Source organism: Ostrinia nubilalis, chromosome 26 (assembly GCF_963855985.1).
Source record: "Ostrinia nubilalis chromosome 26, ilOstNubi1.1, whole genome shotgun sequence".
NCBI lineage: Eukaryota > Metazoa > Arthropoda > Insecta > Lepidoptera > Crambidae > Ostrinia > Ostrinia nubilalis.
Genome location: NC_087113.1, coordinates 1,155,527 through 1,176,558, shown reverse-complemented (window position 1 = coordinate 1,176,558; position 21,032 = coordinate 1,155,527). Strand labels below are relative to the sequence as shown.

Here is a 21,032-nt window from a genome sequence, read left to right as displayed (position 1 = left end):
TTGATTACGCCTATCACTACGTGGTTATGTCACTGTCAGTGAAGTACCTATTATTTATTTTTTATCTCTCTCTCTAGAAAGTTTGGAGATTTTCCACATAATTTCCTTGTGTTTTCCTCGCGGTTATCTTTAAGAAGTGGTAAGTAAAGTAATGCATTACAAGATATTTTCTATATATATTGTATCAGTCACCAGGTCTTTCTTAAAAATTTTAAACAAATATTTTTAGGTTATGAATGTTTATTTTGTTAAAAATCTGATTTACTTCCAGCAAAATGTCCGGTATTTCACCTGAAGAAATTATCTCCCTATGCCGGACCCCTGAGCCAGCAACTAAGGTATTTCAAATATTTAATTATTTTAGTAAAAAGTCTTTGAACCAACTGTTGAGTACTTATGTACCTAGACATTTTTGCGGCATGGTAGGTGTCCAAGAATACTTACCTATGTAATTGTATACTGTGCTGAATACGCGAGAAATTACAGTTTTGCCACATTGACTCTAGTTTTTATGAGAAAATGCTATGAAAGTTTAAAATATCATGTTTTACCTAAGCTTGACTAATACCTAACAATTTGAACTTTGGTAACACAAATCATTGAAGTAGGTTAATACCTGGTTTGGTCTTAAAGTTACTTACGAACTTATTTCCTGTGGCCTCTTGTTGTAACATAATATTGCTCGGCTTTTGTAAAATAAAAAAGTTTAGCAATAGTTGGCCATCGTAAAATATAGCTCTTCCATCAGCCTACTTATCTTACAGACCAAGTAGTTCTAATTCAGTGTTATTCAAGTCCTGTACTGTAATAGGCTAGGTATAATTCCAGTACAATTTTAAAATAATTCAGCAACTAAATTCTTGCAGCCGAAACGTTATGCTGAGAGTACATGTAACTCATTTGAAAATTATAAATAACTTGAAAAAATCGAACTGCTTATGGCGGGTTCAATTTCCGCCCTTTTCAAGTTATTTATAATTTTCAAATTAGTTTGAGATGCGACTTAACGCTAACAATTAAATACATGTAACTCATATAAAAAAAAATAACACATTGAAACTCGTGTTTCTCTATTTTAGTTTAAATTCTTGTACTTAGTAATGCCTGAGACAGATTCTATTCAAGACCAAAATATTGGACCAATGTTGGCCACAAACAATTGGAAAGTTTGTTACTACATTGTCTGTGATTATTTTTGGTCTTATTGAAAAATCTTATATTTTTCAAAAACAAAGACAGTTGGTACCAAAAGACAGAAAATGGTTCACAAATCAATCAAAGCTAAATAAACCAATTAAACTTTGTTTGTGAATACAAGTGATTAATAAAACCATTATCAAAAATTAATGCTTTGTGTAATTTATTATTAAATAAATAACACATTAACCGGAACATTATTCGGAGCTCACTACCTAACCTTATCTTTTTATTGTGTTATCTTAATATTGCCTGTTGCTGTTCGGTTCAATGATTAGATACATTTTTGCTGTTTATCATCATTCAATATTATTAACTTTAAGTCTGTTTTATTGTATGACTTGCTAGTTTATACTGGTTTTGTATTTTAAGTTTTTTTTTTGAAGTTGCCTATTTGAAAAAAAATTAAATAAGTTTTTCCTAAGACCATAATAATTCTTCTTCGTCGTGTCCACAACAAACCTACAGTAATAAAATGCAAATAACCATAATAATAAAATGCAAATAATGATGTCAGCCATAAAAATGTCATTAATGTTAGTTTATCTATAGTATACTATACTATCTATACTCATATTATAAAATATAAATGCGAAAGTAACTCTGTCTGTCTGTCTGTCTTGCTTTCAGGCCTAAACCACTGAACCAATTTTGATGAAATTTGGCATAGAGATAGTTTGAGTCCCGGGAAAGGACAGTTTTTGTCCCGGTTTTTGAAACAGAGACGCGCGCGATAAAGTTTTTCTATGGTAGACAAAATTCCACGCGAAGCCGCGGGTGGAAAGCTAGTTGTCTCTATTTTATGTTCTATACACTGCGTGATCGAATCAGAAATGAGGAGATCCGCAGGAGAACCAAAGTAACCGACATAGCTCGCAGAATTGCTAAAATCAAGTGGCAGTGGGCGGGGCACATAGCTCGTAGAGACGATAACCGTTGGGGCAGGAAGGTTCTCGAGTGGCGACCACGGGCTGGAAGACGTAGCGTGGGCAGGCCTCCTACTAGGTGGACCGACGATCTGGTAAAGGTCGCGGGAAGAGCCTGGATGCGGGCAGCGCAGGACCGTTCATTGTGGAAAACCTTGGGGGAGGCCTTTGTCCAGCAATGGACGTCATTTGGCTGAAACGAACGAACACGTTTAAAGAGACACATTTGTTGATCCCTTTCCCGGTTGATAAACGAGCTATGACCTTAATGAGCATGAGCCGAAACTTTTGAGAGTTAAATGTCTATTCACATAATATAGCTGCCACAGAATGCCAGCGTTATAGCGTCTAAAGCCCGGTCTGTGAGCACGTAGAATTTTGTCCAATGACCCCAAGCTACCCACCCTTATCACTCGCGCGTAATTATGTTGCTGTCGCGACTGTGCGACGGGCGCCCGCAGTGAGTGTGCGAGCTAACCTAACCTAACCTAAAGCATAACACATGCTGAGTGGCTATTTTGGTTCAAATTAAACAAACTATGTACTTACACTGATGTTGTAGTGGATTTTGGACTAAATTTTTTTTTTCTTTCTTTCTAAAGCTTAACATGCTTCTATTTCCAGGACTTCATGTTCCAACAAACGATGTACCGCATCAAAGACCCAAGGAAGTCGATTCCGTTCTACACCGGAGTGCTGGGAATGACTTTGCTGAAGCAACTCCACTTCCCCGAGATGAAGTTCTCTCTGTTCTTCATGGGCTATGAGAACCCGGCTGAGGTGCCCCAGGATGAAGCTGTAAGGTCTGCCTGGGCGTTGACTAGGAAGGCTACGTTGGAACTTACGTAGTAAGTACTTGATATTTTTATTGTAGTTTCAGGTCATTTAGATAGTGTTAAGCATAAAGAGCCTGCGATTTTTATGCGTAAAAAAATTTCCTTTAAATAAAATAAGAAAAAATATTATTATTCTACCTTACAAAACTTATGATAATAATTCAGGAAGAACTCATAACTTAGAACCATTTTGTCTCTACTGATTTTGTCCACTGCTGGACAAAGGACTCCCATAACGACCGGTCCTACGCAGCCCGCTTCCAGGACCAGATCGTCGGTCCACCGAGTGAGAGGCATGCCTACACCAGTTCAGTAGTCGCCACACGAGAACTTTTCTCCCCCAACGACCATCTGTTCTAAAGTACGGCCAACTAGCAGCGATACAAAAGGTCGATACGACTGTCGAGTTGACAATATATTCTCTTTTTCCATCTTGTGTATTTGTCGTAATGTCTCGTTCTCCCGCTAAAATATGTCAAAGTCAGACGGGTTCACCCATGACATTGGGTTTGTTTCATTTGGTATAGCTTCTCGTTGGCAGTACTTTGCATACATTTTTCTCAAATCCAATTTCAGTGTTTTAAATTAAACAAAAAATGGAAGAGCAGTCGCCCGGAAAGGTCGTGGATTCGATTATTATCTGAGGCAGTTGGATTTTTTCAAGTCATTTTAAAAATTTTGAAACAATCTATCATCAAAACTAACATTTTTTTTTATCCACAACGAGGAAGCTCTTGGCCTGTATCTCACCTAATGGTAAGTGACGATCAGGCCGAAGGTGGAAGCGAGCTTCACCCGGAATCCTCAACCACGGAGGAACTGGCTATCTTACCTCTGACTGCCGGAACACAACAATGCTATCAACATTGTTGTTATGGCATAGTTATTCAATCGATGAACCAAATTAATACGTTTCTTCCATTTCTTTCCAGCAACTGGGGTACGGAGAGCGACGATTCCTGCTACCACAATGGCAACTCGGACCCGAGGGGCTTCGGCCATATTGGAATATGGGTGCCTGACGTGGAAGCCGCTTGTGCTAGGTCAGTGATATTATCTATGCTTATCAAATGGTATCAATATTATTAGATTGATAAAACTTTATAAACAGATAACAAGTTTGGTGTAGTGGTTCAGAACGGACTACTATGTTGAGCAGTGGCGGATTTACAAATTTGCCGCTAGTAGGCCATTCAATTTTTGCCGCCCCTACCTACTGACTTTTGAAATTCAATACGTTAGTTTAATCCCGTTATTACTATGATAGTGAACTTAATGATATTTTTCTGTCAGATTATTATTGCTATGTACTGAAGAGTTTAATGTTGACCTAAAAACAGCAGTATGTACTAATCCTAAGGTGGGGAAACGAAAACTGTACCTACATTTTTATAGAACTTTAACTATTGCAATTTAAAGAAAATTTTATGCAATTTATTTTTAAATTTACCTTTATTAAATTACATCGCCCAGGAGATTTCCTTGACGCTTACAACATTCGATCAACATACATCAAAATCTTGGAATGCGTTCGTCAGAATTACCTCGAAACCTATTTTCAATTTGGAGTGAGATCAGGGCTTCCTGGTGGCCAGGATATGTCACCCCTGCCTGAAATTATTTTTTTGTGGGAACATGTCTCTTACCATCTAAATGCTCTCAGTTGAAGTGTGACACGTAGCCCCATCTTGATGAAACCAAGCGCTCCGGTCATAACCTTGCGAATCTTGCAGCTTTGAAATCAAAAAGCTTTTCAGCCTACCAGTATAGCGCTCTCAAAAATTAATCATCCTTTCAATGCAACAAACCAATTAAGCAGTGGTGAAATCTGACTGCCTCTAAGAAGCGCTAATCTCATTTCAGCAGACTTCTTTTTGTGGGGTTACCTTATGAGCAGAGTATACTCTAATAATCCAAAAACTCTGCAGCATTCATCCATCCTGAATCCATTTTGAGGTAACTCTAAGGTCTCAGCCTCGAATTTAGCGGGCAGCGGTTCGGTGGCGGTAGCGGCGCGGAAGCGGCAGGATCTTATGCGTAAAATCAAATAGACCGGTTCTCGAAAACAGCGGCGCGGGAGCGGGCAACGAGCGGGCAGCGGCGCGGGAGCGGGCAACGAGCGGGCAGCGGCGCGGGAGCGGGCAACGAGCGGGCAGCGCACTCCTTCTTTTTCCCACAATAAATCGAGCGTTAGGAATAAATTTGAATCGAAATAAAATTGTCGCCGTTGTTCAGACATTTCGTTTGCGAATAAAAACAAATATCTCGACAACACAACCCCGAACACAACACTTCGCCGCTAAAGCGCCGCGCGAGCTGCCCGCTTGTTTCGAGAACGGGTCTACGTTGCCCGCCCCGCTACCGCGCCGCTGCCCGCTAAATTCGAGGCTGTGGCCTTAGAAGTAAACTCCTGCACACGACGCCGCCACCGCGCCGCTGCACTATGGATCGAAATTGCGATTTATGGACATAGCGATTTTTTTCACAATTTCTATTTGAAAAAATTACCTATCGATAGGTTACGTTATTCTGATGAATAAATGCTTATTCATCAGAATAACGTAACCTATCGATAACTTGTGAACGGGCAACTTTGGGCGCGCGCTGATTGCGTAGGATTATAGTCAACAAGCCATAAAACAAGGCTCAAGTAGTTTCAAAGCAAGATCTGTCAAGGCTTAGTCGAAATCGACCACTTTATGTTTCATTCCATACAACGAAAATGGAAAATATTTTTTTCCAGCCAAACTATTGGTTTTAGAGAAAAACTTGCGAAGCATTTATTCATCAGAATAACGTAACCTATCGATAAGTAATTTTTTCAAATAGAAATTGTGAAAAAAATCGCTATGTCCATAAATCGCAATTTCGATCCATAGTGCGCACAGTCTTTTATTTTCCCTTAGAAGCGGACATCCCTGTTTTATTAATTCAATCGTTAGATATTACTATTATGTATAAAATTGATGAAGGAACTAGTAGTTGTATTTGCTTAGTTTCGAAGAAATATTCGATATTGTGATTTAATAAAAAAATCAGTTTTAGAAGCATATTTTCTAAAAAAAAATTACATTAAGGCAGAATTTTGTAAATAAATTTACCTATCACTATAACGTCTACCTTTATGCAGAAATAAATGGTTATTGCTGCAGTAATTTAGGAATTATTTAATAATTTATGATTTTCAGAAAACATTTTTTTCTCCGTTACACTAGAAAATTGGCAGCTATATTTACTTTATATTGATGCATGATATAATTATCTATAATACCTGAAAATATTACTTGCCTATCCCGTGGAAGTTCGATGATACGACTAGAAAAATTTGTCAAAAGTAATATTGACTAAGGCCATCGGTCAAAACCACTATTAACTGAAATTTGCAGTCAAAAGTGGTTTTGATCGATTATGAGTTTTGACTGCAACATATATATCGATGTTTCGAAAACGATAGGATTTCCAATAAGCCGCCAGAGGGCCAACTCTATAATTATCAAACTCGACCAGACAAATTAATAATGGTAAAAGCAATGAATTTCAATAGTTATCTAACAAAGGCATTAAAACCGTATTGTTACGGACGGCATTTAAAAAACTAAAAAATATTCAGATGACAACCCTATTTACATATAAATTTTCTAAACTCATAGAAATTAAAATATCTTCGAACTTCCACGGGATATGCAAGTAATATTTTCAGGTATTATAGATAATTATATCATGCATCAATATAAAGTAAATATAGCTGCCAATTTTCTAGTGTAACGGAGAAAAAAATGTTTTCTGAAAATCATAAATTATCAAATAATTCCTAAATTACTGCAGCAATAACCATTTATTTCTGCATAAAGGTAGACGTTATAGTGATAGGTAAATTTATTTACAAAATTCTGACTTAATGTAATTTTTTTAGAAAATATGCTTCTAAAACTGTCTTTTTTATAAAATCACAAAATCGAATATTTCTTCGAAACTAAACAAATACAACTACTAGTTCCTTCATCAATTTTGTACATAATAGTAATATCTAACGATTGAATTAATAAAACAGGGATGTCCGCTTCTAAGCCAAAATAAAACACTGTGGTGCGCTGTCGCGCCGCTACAATGTTCATAAGCACCGAGTAAAACCGCCGCCGCGCCGCCACCGCGCCATCAAAGTATAATTTCGCGCACGGCGCGGTAGCGGCGTCGTGTGCAGGAGCGCTTACGAAAGTTTTCCAAAATGTTGATGTATGTTGACCGAATGTTGTAAACGTCAAGGGAATCACATGTACGATAAAATTTATAAAAGAAAGTAAATTTTAAAATAAATTGCACTAAATTTCCTTTAAATTGCAATAGCTAAAGTTCTACAAAAATGTACAGTTTTCGTTTCCTTGAATTTTCAAAAGTTTATTTTTATGCTGGGCCACCCTGTAAAACAATATACACGAAGTTGTGGAGAGATGGTGCTCGTGCTAGGCTCCGGAGATCCTGTGTTACTAGTTTTTTATTTTATTTTTATTGAAACGCTATTGGAATATTTTAAAATTCATGATCACATAAGTACCTAAGTATATATTACAGTGCGTTTATTAATCGTTTATTTATACAGGGTGTCCCGTAATGTAACGTCAAGCCGGAATTGGGTGTTGAGGCAAGTTATGCTGGTTATCAGAAAAATATTAAAAAAAATCTATGTGGCATATTTTCAAAATAATAGGCATTTAAAAAAAATCTAAAAATTCTACTCCAGGTGACAGTCCTTTTACTCGTGTTGCCACAAAACTTCACTTTTTCCAAATTTTTTTTTTGTTATGTATCCCTGAATAATGCTTCTCTAAATTGTTATCAAAATTACAAAACCAGCTGCTCCAGCTTGGATAAAAAAAATACATTGGTAACAGATATAATAAGGATATGAAGTTTCGGTTATTTATACGGTTACGGATATTAGAATAATATTATACCGGTTTCGGTTACGGTCACGGATATGAAATCATTTCAGATTATCCGAAAGTTTCGGATAATTTCGGTTACGGAATTATTAGAATTTCAAAAATGTAGGTATAATTCAAATAGCAAGATGCTCCGTGACCCACATAGCTACTTTATGCATCAACTAAGACGACACCTATGTATGATAAAGGTAAAACAGGCTGGCATATTAGATGGTGCCAGGGAATGCCAGACAAGTTGGTAACAAATATTAAGATTTAAGGTACAATTCCAAGACGGGCCGCAGACCGCAAACTGCAAAACTCTATGAAATCGGCAGCGCGGCATTGCAGCTGCGGCGTGTATAATGCAGATTTCATAGAGTTTTGCAGTTTGGAATTGTACCCTTAGATAGACTCCGCCTTTATCCGAAACTATCCGTAACTTTTGAATCAGTTTCGGTTACGGTTATGGATATTTTTTATTTCAGATATCCGATAGTTTCGGTTACGGTTACGGATATCCATAACATCCCTGCTTGGTAAGATGTCCCTCTCCGTCCTGCTCATACCTTTTAAAATGGCTTCTTCACCTCACTTAAGCCAGAAACTTGAATTTTGGCACATTAGAATAATATTTTTAACCAAGGTAGATAAAGTTAAAAACGGGATTATTCCCAAAAAATCAAAAATTGTCGACTATTACAGCAAGAATTTACCAAGTGTTATACCATTTGGGAATCCTTACTAAATGCGCCAAATTATGACGTCACTTGCCACACTCGCGTAGTACAATTTTTTTTCAGTACAGTCAGTTTGAACTAGGCAATATTTTTATATTAAAATTTTTTTTGGGAATAATGTATTTTTTTCATCCAAGCTGGAGCAGCTGGTTTTGTAATTTTGATAACAATTTAGAGAAGCATTATTCAGGGTTACATAACAAAAAAAAAATTTGGAAAAAGTGAAGTTTTGTGGCAACACGAGTAAAAGGACTGTCACCTGGAGTAGAATTTTTATATTTTTTTTAAATGCCTATTATTTTGAAAATATGCCACATAGATTTTTTTTTATATTTTTCTGATAACCAGCACAACTTGCCTCAACACCCAGTTCCGGCTTGACGTTACATTACGGGACACCCTGTATATGGATTGAAAAAGAAATTGGAAAAAAATTAGCTAAATTTGCCGCCCCTCTAAATCTGCCGCCCTAGGCACTGGCCTACTTGGCCTATTGGTAAATCCGCCACTGATGTTGAGAGGTCCCGGGTTCGATTCCCGGCCGGGCAGAAATTACCTGAAATCGCCCCGGGCCAACCCATGCTACGCTGCCACTGGTGTTACTATTACCTACTATACAGTGTGTCCGGGCATGTAGTGATCAAACTTTAAGAGCGTTGTCACATTTTTCATGCAGAAATCGAGAATTTGGCAGATTTCGAAATGATTTTAGTCATATAATTTATTGTTATAGTTTATCGGACGCGCACGCGCGTCAGCGCACGCGACATGCGAAAATGCACTGCCTGAAAAAATCACACAACCTATTCCGATTACTATGGAAACCGCTGAGAATGGGTATCTTTGTTCAATAATTACGTCGAAACTAATAGACGTAGACTAATAAATTTACATTCGTTTTGTAGAATGGCTCAAATACTAATAATACAATGCAAATAAAACATACCTTAACGACCTGGTTTTTCTTGTGTTGGAAAATAACTGAAAATGGAGTGAAAAAGTCATGTTTTTTTATAATTAAATCCATTCTTACTCCCTTAAAATGTATGAAACTTGTGTCTGTTTTCTACTTCTACTAGTAGATAATTTTATTGGCTATCGCATGATATAACATTTTTGCTTATTAATGTTAAGCTACCCACGCTATCACTTGTTTTTGAAGGAAAAGGTGAAAACTAAAAATCAAAAACTTAAATCCTTGTAATTTTGCGAGAAATGGGTCAAGACCCAAATTTGAAGTATTTTCATCGATAAAATTGTCTATAGATTACGCCCTTAAAGTTTGATCACTACATGCCCGGACACACTGTATATGTATAATATGTATTGCATATTAATTGCTTACTTTGGGGCTGGACAGCGTGGGACGTCCACCCACAAGGTGGACCGATGACATCATAAAGGTAGCAGGGAAGCGCTGGACGCAGGCCGCTAAAGCCTGGTCCGTTAGCACGTAGAATTTTGTCCAATGACCCCAAGCTACCCATCCTTATCGCTCGCGCGTAATTATGTTGCTGTCGCGCTCGCACACTCACTGCGGGCTCCCGTCGCACAGTCGCGACAGCAATATAATTACACGCGAGCTATAAGGATGGGTAGCTTGGGGTCATTGGACAAAATTCTACGTGCTCACGGACCAGGCTTTACCAATTGATCAACATGATCAACCTCCCCTATGTTCAGCAGTGGACGTCCTATGGCTGAAATGATGATGATTGGGGCTGGATGGCGCTGTGGGAAAATTTCCAAAGATATTTATTATTTATTAATTTAAAAACTATTTATTTAAACTCCAGGTTCGAGCAGCACGACGTGAAGTTTGTGAAGAAGCCGCAGGACGGCAAGATGCGAGGGCTGGCCTTCATCCAGGACCCCGACGGGTATTGGATCGAGATATTCACTTCTAACGTCGTCTAAACTCAAAAACCAGGTCTGTAATGTCAACTTTGCTAGTGTTGCCCGACTGTCGATAGTTTAAGTCGATTCCATCGAAATTCAGAGAAAGGTTTTTGCCTTCGCCTTCTTAGCAACAGCTAAAGTCCGGTCTGTGAGCACGTATTGTCCAATGACCCCAAGCTACCCATCCTTATCTCTCGCGCGTAATTATATTGCTGTCGCGCTCGCACACTCACTGCGGGCGCCCGTCGCACAGTCGCGACAGCAATATAATTACGCGCGAGCGATAAGGATGGGTAGCTTGGGGTCATTGGACAAAATTCTACGTGCTCGCAGACCAGACTATAGTAGTTGTCTAAGTTTGAAAATAAAAACAGAGCCCCGATTACGGTAACTTTTATAACGTCTACAATCCAGACGCGTTTCTGATTCTGCGATACGATTGGTCAAAACAGCTGACGTACGCTGTTGAACGACCAATCGTATCGCAGAATCGAGAAGCGTGTCTGGATTGTTGACGTTAAAAATTACCGTAATCGGGGCTCTGGTCTGTAATGTTCTGTTTGTTAATGTTGCCCGACTGTTGATAATTTGAGTGTCGATTCCATCGAAATACAGAAAAAGGTGACCGAGTTTATTCCGCAACTGCTTCTCAACACCACCCGGAGTGGTAGCTCTATTGGAGCGTGTATAAATGGACTAATATAAGGGACTTATACACTACAGAATGCTAATATGCAGAGTTTAATTACCAAATTGTTTTTTTTTACAGTGTATTTCATGTCAATAGCATAATATACATACATACAATAAATATATCGATAATAATAAGAATTTTTCTAATACACTGGTCATCACAAAAATCGGCCCACCTACGTTTTACAGGAAAACTCGTTTCTACTGACACAATCATGGTGCCCCAACAATATTGGTGTCATTTGAAAGCCCAATAAATATCCTTAAAGAAAATCACATTTCATTTCCTAATAAACGATTAACATTACAATAAATGTGACTTGAAAAACTTGAAAAAAGACCTCACTTTGGGCTCACCTCTGGGATCAATTAGACCATTTTTTATGGTTATAATACCAAATAATGATCTCACGTGTCCTCTTTAACAGATGGATAGCGATTAATCCCAACTTAACAGTTTTATAGCAATAAAAGTTGCGTAAGCGTAACTACCTATTTTTTTGAAGAAGTGACTCTGGATTCTTCTACAGACACATTTTCGGGGTAAAAACCTTTCCTTTAATGAAATGAAGTTTAGAACTAGGCTTTTAAATGGTAATAATTTCATTAAAGGAAAGGTTTTTTCCCAAAAATTTGTCTGTAGAAGAATCCAGTCACTTCTTCAAAAAATAGGTAGTTACGCTTGAGCCAACTTTTATGGCTATAAAACTGTTAAGTTGGGATTAATCGCTATCCATCTGTTAAAGAGGACACGTGAGATCATTATTTGGTATTATAACCATAAAAATTGGTCTAATTGATCCCAGAGGTGAGCCCAAAGTGAGGTCTTTTTTCAAGATTTTCAAGTCACATTTATTGTATATGTTAATCGTTTATTAGGAAATGAAATGTGATTTTCTTTAAGGATATCTAATGGGCTTTCAAATGACACCAATATTGTTGGGGCACCATGATTGTGTCAGTAGAAACGAGTTTTCCTGTAAAACGTAGGTGGGCCGATTTTTGTGATGACCAGTGTATTAAAATGATTTTATTTTTGATTCTTTCGATGCTATCGACAGTCTCCCCTTGATGGACTTTCTATTTAGCGTCCAATTTTCTACAGTCACTTCAGATTTGAACTTTGGATTGAATGGCAACACCCACGTGATGTTACGGATCATTGACTGTGCCTATAAATGTATATTTTTGTTAAATATTCAGCTTGGATGAACCAAATTTAGATTTAACTAAAATAAAATGACAAAATTCGAAATTGGAAGTGATTCACGTATTATGTTTTTTGTTTAATTATTTATTACATTATCAAACAAGATGTAAAGGACAGTGGCAAAATCAGTTTAAATTCAACATTATTTTACACAATACATAATAAGGTTTTTTTTTAATATTGCTAAAAATTAAACTATGGTCTGAATCCAATATATTTTACCAAGCTGTCGCTTACATACTATGTAAATTTTATACATAATAATAACATGTATTATTATTTATTTCTAATATCTAAGTGCAATTCTTTTGACAATTTTGTATATTTTGATTTTGTATATTGTGATACAAGTAATTTGTTTATATTCGTTTTGGTTCTTTATTTGTTATGAAAAAACCGTGTGCAATTATAAATAATAATAAAGTATATTTACCTAAATAGTCTCTAAGCATATTATTTGAAATAAAATGTTGAATTCGTTATAAATGTAATTTTGTTTTATTTTTACTTTAAACAAACATTTTTCATTACAACCTACTAATTATGTAAACATTATGGAAGCAATAAACTATTGAGTATTGAATTATAAACGAATTATAAATGGATATTTCTCACTCTTTCACTCAAAAACTACTGAACGAAATTTGATGAAACTTTACAGTATTATTGTTTATACATACAACTTAGGCTATAATTTGTAACCATCTGTGCTGTAACGAACTGAATTTCACGCGGCAAAACCGCGGGCTAAAATTAGTTTGTGTAATTCACATTATCTGTTTTAAGCTCATAGCAGACTTATCAACTCGGAAAGGGATCAACATCGTATCGCCTTTCGCGCGCTGTCGAGGCGTTTACCGCTCGTACACAAACGATGCTTGCTTAAGTGAAGCAGCAAATCGAACGCACAGCGTTGAATTAAATAGAGCTCTGTGTTTGGTTCATGTGTGACCCTGTGCGTCCACGCGCACTGTGAGACCTTATAGTAATATTTGTGAATCGGGCGTAAGTTACGTTTAAGTGCGGATAAGTGTGCAGTATGGAGTTTCATACAAAGAATACTGACCGCCTCGATTTGATACGGTTACGATCCCTTACCTTGTTGATAAATGTGCGATTTCCTTTAATCTACACGTAGATTTATAAATCGAGCATACAAATAAAGCAATGATTTGCTCTACTACGTTTACATACAAATTATGTATCCAAACAAATTGACTGTATAGGTACAATATTTATAATCTAATTTTAGTCCATTACAAGTTTATTACACGCTTATGCACCTCACGCGTTCGCGCCACGCGAGTAATTTTGTGTTTACCACCATTTTGTATAAATAAAACGTTTTGTTAATTCTTTTCACTGAGCAAACATGGTGGTGCAGTGGCTTGGTGTTTTGATGTTGGCTTATTCGGTGAGTGCTTCTTTTGTATTTAAATGAAAGAAAGAAGAAAGGATATATTGTAATTTATAAGAAAACTGGAATATCTCCCTACATTTTTTGGGATTAGGTATATGTAATTTTTCCCATAGGAAAGGAAGGATTATTAAGTATATTCACGTCTTGTGAAAAAGCTTTGTTTGAGACTTGAAACTAGACTATTCACGAATTTTATTAATTTCAATGATGAAGTAGAGTAGGTAAATATAAGTTTAGCGATTTCTACGTGTGATTACGAACTTATAAATCTTTATTTCTATGAAAGGGAAGACTTTTTAAATGAAATTTTGTCACGATGTTTATCTTTTAGATATCTAGATATTATAATTATTGTTATCTTTTTACAGGTCGCAAGTTCACAGCACGCTTCCAATTCTAAGGGCGATGTTATACACAGCAGCCATCATGTCAAACAACTATCAGAAATTGGCCAAACGGATAATGATGGAACACTGTCGTTAATAAAAGAACTCTTGAGCAGACGTGGCCTGGAACATAGAAATCATGATTCGACTGTACCGAAAAGAGTCAAAATCACTTACAGAAGAAGATCTACAAACAGTAATAAAGATAATACTGAAACTGATAATAGTAAACTTGATACTACTGTAAAGACGAAACATGAGTATTTGGAACATCCTCTAGATTCTAAAGAAGCGGAATTACTTCCATTTCTGCTGGAATATTTAGACAAAAGCGATAAAGGCAATTCAGTCAAACTCCTAAAAGACACTAGACGTTCGGCTTCCAGTAAATATGAAAAAAATCGTGAGGATAAAACTGAAAATAAGAATGAGAAGGAAGATTTGGAAAAAAGTCATCAAAATCGACGCGGATGGAGTCTTGTGGTGTGTATTGAATCTTTTTCATCATCATCATTATCATTATTATCAAGCCTTTTAGTCTACTAATTAGATCACAAACCTCTAATTCACCAGAGGAAGAAAATGTAATGCCATTATCTTATTAATACTCAAAATCAAAATTATATTTTTTTATATAATTAGTGATTCTTGTTTGAACTAAGTAAATGTCAACAGATGCATTTTTTTGAAATAAATTATATTTTCAGGTGGTAAATAACAAAAAACATAAAGCAAATGGACCAGATAACGATGATATTAGTGCGATCCAATATGGCAACATCCACTCTGGGGAAGGAAAAAGTGATCTAATCACAGGAAATGGACCTTATACAAGATATCAGCAAAAAATTGTACCTTATAGGGGTTATGGTGATTATTATGGAGGAGGAAATAAAATTATGTACCATTTAGAACATAATAATGAAGATTCACATGATAAAGAAAACGTTGGATCAAGAACGGTATACCAGTTAGAACACAATGATAAACATTCAGGTCACGAAGAAGGTTTTGGGTCAAAAACATTTCAAAAACAAAAACTAGATTCGTCGCAAGTTGAGGACCAAGTGAAGAAACTGTGTGCGAATGCCAAAACGAACCTTTTAGACTTTTGGAAAGTCGCAGCTGGATATTTCGGCTTGGATAATAAAAATCTGAGTGATAAACAGAAGATGGATTTATTTCTAACAATTCTAAGATCAGTTGACGGTACGAAACAGGCTAAGACTCTTGGCTTGAAACCAGAAGAATCAAAACTGTCACCAATAGTACCAGTAACTGAAAATCCCGCAGATATTTATTGGTCAAATGATAACAAAGCAGAAAAACAGCAATACCAGGAACCACCAAATACAGGAGGATATGAAGAAAAAGTCGTGTTTAAAGATCAGCAAGAACCAAACCAAAAAGAATCTGGTTTATATGGATTAGATTCTCAAGATTTCTCGCTAGTAAATAAAGATGCACCAGTTAAACCTAATTCTGTTTTCGATGTGGTTTCAAAGGATAAGCAAATTTTCAATAAAAAAGAAGAAGACCACAGTAAAGAACATTCTTTAGATTTCAATAAATCTGAAGAATCAGAACGTGGGTTTGACCCTACATCAGAAAAAGAAGATTCGAATGAAATTGAAAAAACTACTTTGAAACCCGAGTTTGAATTAGATCAACAACATGATGATCGACGCACCGATGATGAAGATGATGCATTAATAAAAATTAATAATGATTCTAATGTAGAAAACGCCGGAAACAGCAAAGAATATGTCGCTATACTTAATCCCAAATTAGGGACAGATTTTGGAAGTTCACAAATAGACAACGAAGATACTGAAAATGTTTCAGATGAAGTAACAGTTGGTCCATACATCTATACGCATAACGACACATTATCGTCAAGTGAATCAAATGCACCTGTTTCTAAAGAAAATGTATCATCTGATGATTCGTATGCTACACCAGTGACAGAAAATAATAACGATTTTTTAGAACAACCAAAAGAAATCACTGATTCAGAAGATGTAAGTAAAGAATTGACTGAGTCAACGCAACCTGATGAAGATAAAACTCCAAGCGAAGAAGTTGCTAATGCACATAAAGATCACGAATTCGAAATTTTCGGTTTAGAAGATTCTGAAGAGACTTCTAAAGTAGGAAAATCTAATAAATTATCATTGCTGCTCACACTACTAAAAGGACTACCTAAAGACAAAAGAGCTAGAATACTGTTACTGCTAAAGGCTCTAAAGGCAAAACATACAGATGGTAATCATGTAGAAAGTGTAGACGATATTACTGATGCAAATAATTCTGCTGCAGAGTTGGAATCACTGTTAAAAGGCTTGAAAGGAGAACCTAAGGATAAATTAGCAGAAATATTGCTACATTTCATGGCGAAGAAAAAGGCACATCCTAAATTATTAGTCAAATATAAAGTAGCCTTAAAAAGTAATGGACAGACTGAAGCTAATAACGATTTATCAGATCAAAGCGGGTCTGATGATTCTGACTCAAAAAATAATGATTCTGATGAAGAAAAACGTCCGAAACTTCACCTAAAGTGGAATGTACATCTCAAACCTACAAATGACTTGAAAGGATTGCTTTTCCAAATAATCTCCAAGTTCAATCAACTCGGAATATCAGATGAAGCATTGCAAGAAATAAATTCTGATCTTGATAATGCTCTGACTGAAAACGATGACGTCAGTGACTGTCAAAGCAAGGTACTTAACGAAAAAATTAATGAAATAAAGAAAGGTTTTCAAAAACTATTGAAACTAAGACAGGAAGGAGATTCTGATGCGAGCAGTGAAAATGATCAATAAATTCAACGAATAATTTAGAATAACTGCATAATTTGTATTGGTATTTTTGTACTCAATTAATATTTATTTTCGTACATATTTATTATTCGATATTTTTACTTTGTAGGTACCTCCTATTAATATACAAGATTATTTTATAAATATATTTATTTCAACTTTTAAATCTTTAATTTTGTTGTTTTTGTGTGGTTCCGGCAGTAGAATCCAACCACCCCTATTCCCGTAGATGTCGTAAGACGAAAAATTATGCAATGTCGTAAGTACATGACAAATCCTCTGGTAAATTAGAGAGGGCCGACATCCTGAAATGGAGACCAAATTAATGATCTGATGATGATGATAAAGATGATGTAGGTCCTGCTTTAGACATTCAAATCTGCGTAGACATAGAAAGAAGTAGCTGCCTAAAACAGACAATCGCTATTACGCACTTACACACTAATAACAGCCGTAATTATCGCGAAATCATTAAAAACAATTTGTTTCGCGTTGCTTGTATGTATCATAATTATTCAATTACACACCCACTAATGTGACTACAAGTAAATATTTAACGCGTGCCATTTTCTAGAATTTACTCATAAAGGAGGCTGTGGAGATGGTGCTGACAAAATTAATATTAAGTTTTTTATTCGCTATAGCATTTGCAGATGAATCGGTAATTATTTAATTAGTATAATATTCAAACTGCAAGGTCTCATTAACGACCCTTGCGTTAGTCCTTTGCATTTTCGTGTTAAAAACCGTACCTTATTTTGTTTAATATTGGTAAGTTATCTACAGTCAACATGAGATAGAGAAAACATAATATTAAGTATTAAATAATATCTTTTGAAATTTACTTTTATAACAGCTTTCATTTTTATTCAACTGTACTAAAAGCTTTCCACCTTACAGCCTCCCAATGTTCAAAACTTAGAAGCGATACTACCTATGTTGAATGGGCCCTTGCAATTTCCACCGCAGGCCGTTGAAACTCAGGTGATTTCCTTTTTTATAATTTGAACGTTTATGTTTTTATTTTTTGGCCTGTGTTTCATTTGGAAGAAGTTATGTTTTAATTTTAATTTCTTTTAGCTAAACTTTCAACCACAAAGTGGTAATCAGCAACCAAGTGCGCAGCTGGAAGAACTGTTTCAGGTACAGCGGAATATACCTACTCATTCGTTTTTAATAATGCTTTTATCGACTTCTTGGGTAGTATGCTCATTGACTCTGACTTTTTTCCATAGAGTAAACCAACCAGCTACAGACTTTACGACGCAACATCAAGCAATCGTGGACCAGATCGATGTACTGCTACATCGTATTTCTCCGATACATTGCTGCCAATTCTCAGAGTACTACTACAATTCTTAGACCATTCACCTGAGCCTGAAAAAGCGTTCATTGTTTGCGAGTTGATCAAGAAGTATTTGAACGTGGCACCTCCAAGTCCAGAGAAAGTGATTTTCCTAAAGGAGCTGATTATTGTAGAAGAACATTTGCTGAAGCATAAAGAGCATGAAAAACCCCACTTCCATCCTTCGGACGAGCATAAGACAACAATAGTCTTCCAAAAAGATTTGCCTGGATTGCATCAGGAAAACTGCAGAGAGACTTTTGGAAGACTGATACAAACAGCAGTCAATGTTTACAAAGAAACAGCGAAATACCCGCAGTGCGTGCCAAGCGGGTATGTTGATGAAAACTTGTATCATCCAAACAATTACGTGAAACCCCAAAAACCGTACCAATTTGTCGTGGTTTATGAACACCCTCCAACCTCTTATTATAAGCCAGAAGTTAGTGGTCTCCCTATATTTTCTAATCTGGATATCAACAATCCTCATTTGGATCATCTGTACCCAAGCGTGGTAGATGGAGGCCCTGATAGTAAAGTCCCAAATAATGATTTTGCTTTAAAATATTTACTCCCGAATGGCCAAGTTACAAATAACCCTCTTTTGCCATTTCCTCAGCAGCAAATTCCTAAATTTGACATAACTTTTGTCAAACAATATGAAAAAGAGCATCCAGAAGCTCCCAAAAATCCACTACAAAATAACCTTTTACTTCTTTTAAACCGGTTAACTGGTAAGCCTTCTTACGACACAATTATGTCGTCACTACAGCCCCAAAATACTATGGAAAATAATCCTTCACTTCTCCATAACAATGTACCAGATGACGCTACGAGACATTTTACACATATTTATCCTCCGGGCCATTACCACGTGCCTGGAGCAGTTAATGATCAATTGCAAAATTACCCTGATTTGACTGTTGTAAATTCCAATCCAAATCTGCAAACAAATCCTCCTCCCAACAATGCATTTGATAACCCAGGTCAAGTGTATTACGTTGCACCTGGACAACCACTAAATGCTCCTTTTCATTTATATGGCGAGCATCTACCTGATACTGTCAAAGATCTACCCAACGAACCACTTCCATATAAAACACAAACGATAAATAAACCTGAATTAACTTTAGAAATACTCCTTGGTTTACTTGCACACCCAGAAGGGAAGTCATCGACTGGATTAAGTCCTCAACTTAAAGAGCTTCTAAAAGGCCAACTGTGGAAATATTTGAATCCAAATCTCAATGCGAATCCCTCTAATCAATTCCTTGAATTACAAACGCCGTATACAAATGTAAACGGTCCTGACGGTGTACCAGATCAAAGTTTACAGGATTATCTAAACCACCTGCAATCAGATTCTGCTGGAGCATATTCTGGAAACACCAAACCAGATTACGAAGCGCTTTTGAACAATTTGCAACGGTGGCAAACCATGTCGAATGCTAATAAATTACCTCCATCGCAGAACAAGGCGAACATTATCGAACTTACGTACGTCCTTAAACGACCTAAACCATTAATTTACCGGCCGATTTACTACGTAAAATACAGATTGCCGTATGAAACATTCCTGCACAATTTTCAAAACTTGGTTTTAAGGAAACCAGGTCTAAGATCGGAACCTGAGCATTTGTATCAAGAATTAATAGCTGCTTCGAATATCAGCGATATATCTCCAGGGTTGAGAGGTTTTGAGAAGGACGAAATATTGAAACTGGTGTTCGGAAACGGAACTTTAATTGGCGCTAGAGTTATAACTGTACCAGACAGTGTCTTGAATGAGCAGTTAGAGATAACAAAGAATCTGAATGCCGATGTTGCCCCAGAAGTAATCAAAGAGCTGAATAGTAATCTAAATCTTAATGAAACGGTGATAAAATCTAATTTGAAAGATGGGTTTGCGTGGCCTAAAGCACCATCGGAACCTTCATCGAAAAATATTGATGACACATCAACCCCTCCAAACTTAGCAGCCCAATTTACCCATACGATACCAAGATATTTAACTCCTGCAGAATCTACTACGCATTCTGAGACAGAGGAAGGGCATCCTGGAGATTCCGTTATGGCAAGTCATCCGTTAAATGTGAAATCCTTGCCGAAAGCTTGGAATTCTGATGTTTCCAACTAGCAAATTACATACCTACTTGGAATAGGTGTAAAATATTTGTAATAAAACATGTTTTTTATTAATTGTGTTGTGTTTTAATGTAAAAATGTTATGGTTTGGGAAATTACTAAATGACCCTTATGTTAGAAACCGGACTTTTAAGCTTATTATTGAATGAGCCACTAGGAATCAAACGCAGAATAATTTGCAGGATAACTGCGCCACCCCACCACTGCGCTATCGACTCTCAGTCTCAAAGGCATTCAAAAGGAAATTCGGATTTTCGTCCGTTCATTAAAATTATTAATTGATGGATGAGTTTATTCTGTGAGTCAGGAAAGACTTAAATCTTACGAAAAATACATGTTGGTTTTAAATGTGTATTTTTATGAACCAAATTAGAAAAATAAAACTTTTTCAGTAAGCGCGACATTTTTATATTTCTTTGACTTATTGTGACTTGGACCACTTGTGAGAACAAAAATTTCATTTAAAAAAACAAAAGTCAAAGTCGATT

The 21,032-nt window shown here is 36.3% G+C and overlaps 3 protein-coding genes and 1 long non-coding RNA gene across 4 annotated transcripts; all 4 read left to right on the top strand.

Annotated features, from left to right (window-relative positions):
- Positions 1-38: 38 nt before the first annotated feature.
- LOC135084419 (lactoylglutathione lyase) lies at positions 39-10,540 on the top strand. The gene is made up of 5 exons (XM_063979205.1): positions 39-139; positions 272-338; positions 2,748-2,971; positions 3,892-4,002; positions 10,418-10,540. The coding sequence occupies exons 2-5, from the start codon at positions 276-278 to the stop codon at positions 10,536-10,538; spliced, it is 519 nt and encodes a 172-aa protein (XP_063835275.1). The 5' UTR covers positions 39-139; positions 272-275; the 3' UTR covers positions 10,539-10,540.
- A 3,207-nt stretch (positions 10,541-13,747) lies between these two features.
- LOC135084547 (uncharacterized) lies at positions 13,748-15,025 on the top strand. The gene is made up of 3 exons (XR_010259883.1): positions 13,748-13,837; positions 14,212-14,712; positions 14,937-15,025. It is a non-coding gene; the product is annotated as an uncharacterized LOC135084547 (long non-coding RNA).
- Positions 15,026-15,401: 376 nt separating this feature from the next.
- Positions 15,402-17,057, top strand: LOC135084390 (putative neugrin-like protein DDB_G0288135). The gene has a single exon (XM_063979165.1). It carries the CDS (start codon positions 15,402-15,404, stop codon positions 17,055-17,057), a length of 1,656 nt encoding a protein of 551 aa, XP_063835235.1.
- A 556-nt stretch (positions 17,058-17,613) lies between these two features.
- Positions 17,614-20,536, top strand: LOC135084389 (uncharacterized). Its single transcript, XM_063979164.1, has 4 exons — positions 17,614-17,715; positions 17,955-18,038; positions 18,135-18,197; positions 18,290-20,536. The coding sequence occupies exons 1-4, from the start codon at positions 17,656-17,658 to the stop codon at positions 20,534-20,536; spliced, it is 2,454 nt and encodes an 817-aa protein (XP_063835234.1). The 5' UTR covers positions 17,614-17,655.
- Positions 20,537-21,032: the final 496 nt, after the last annotated feature.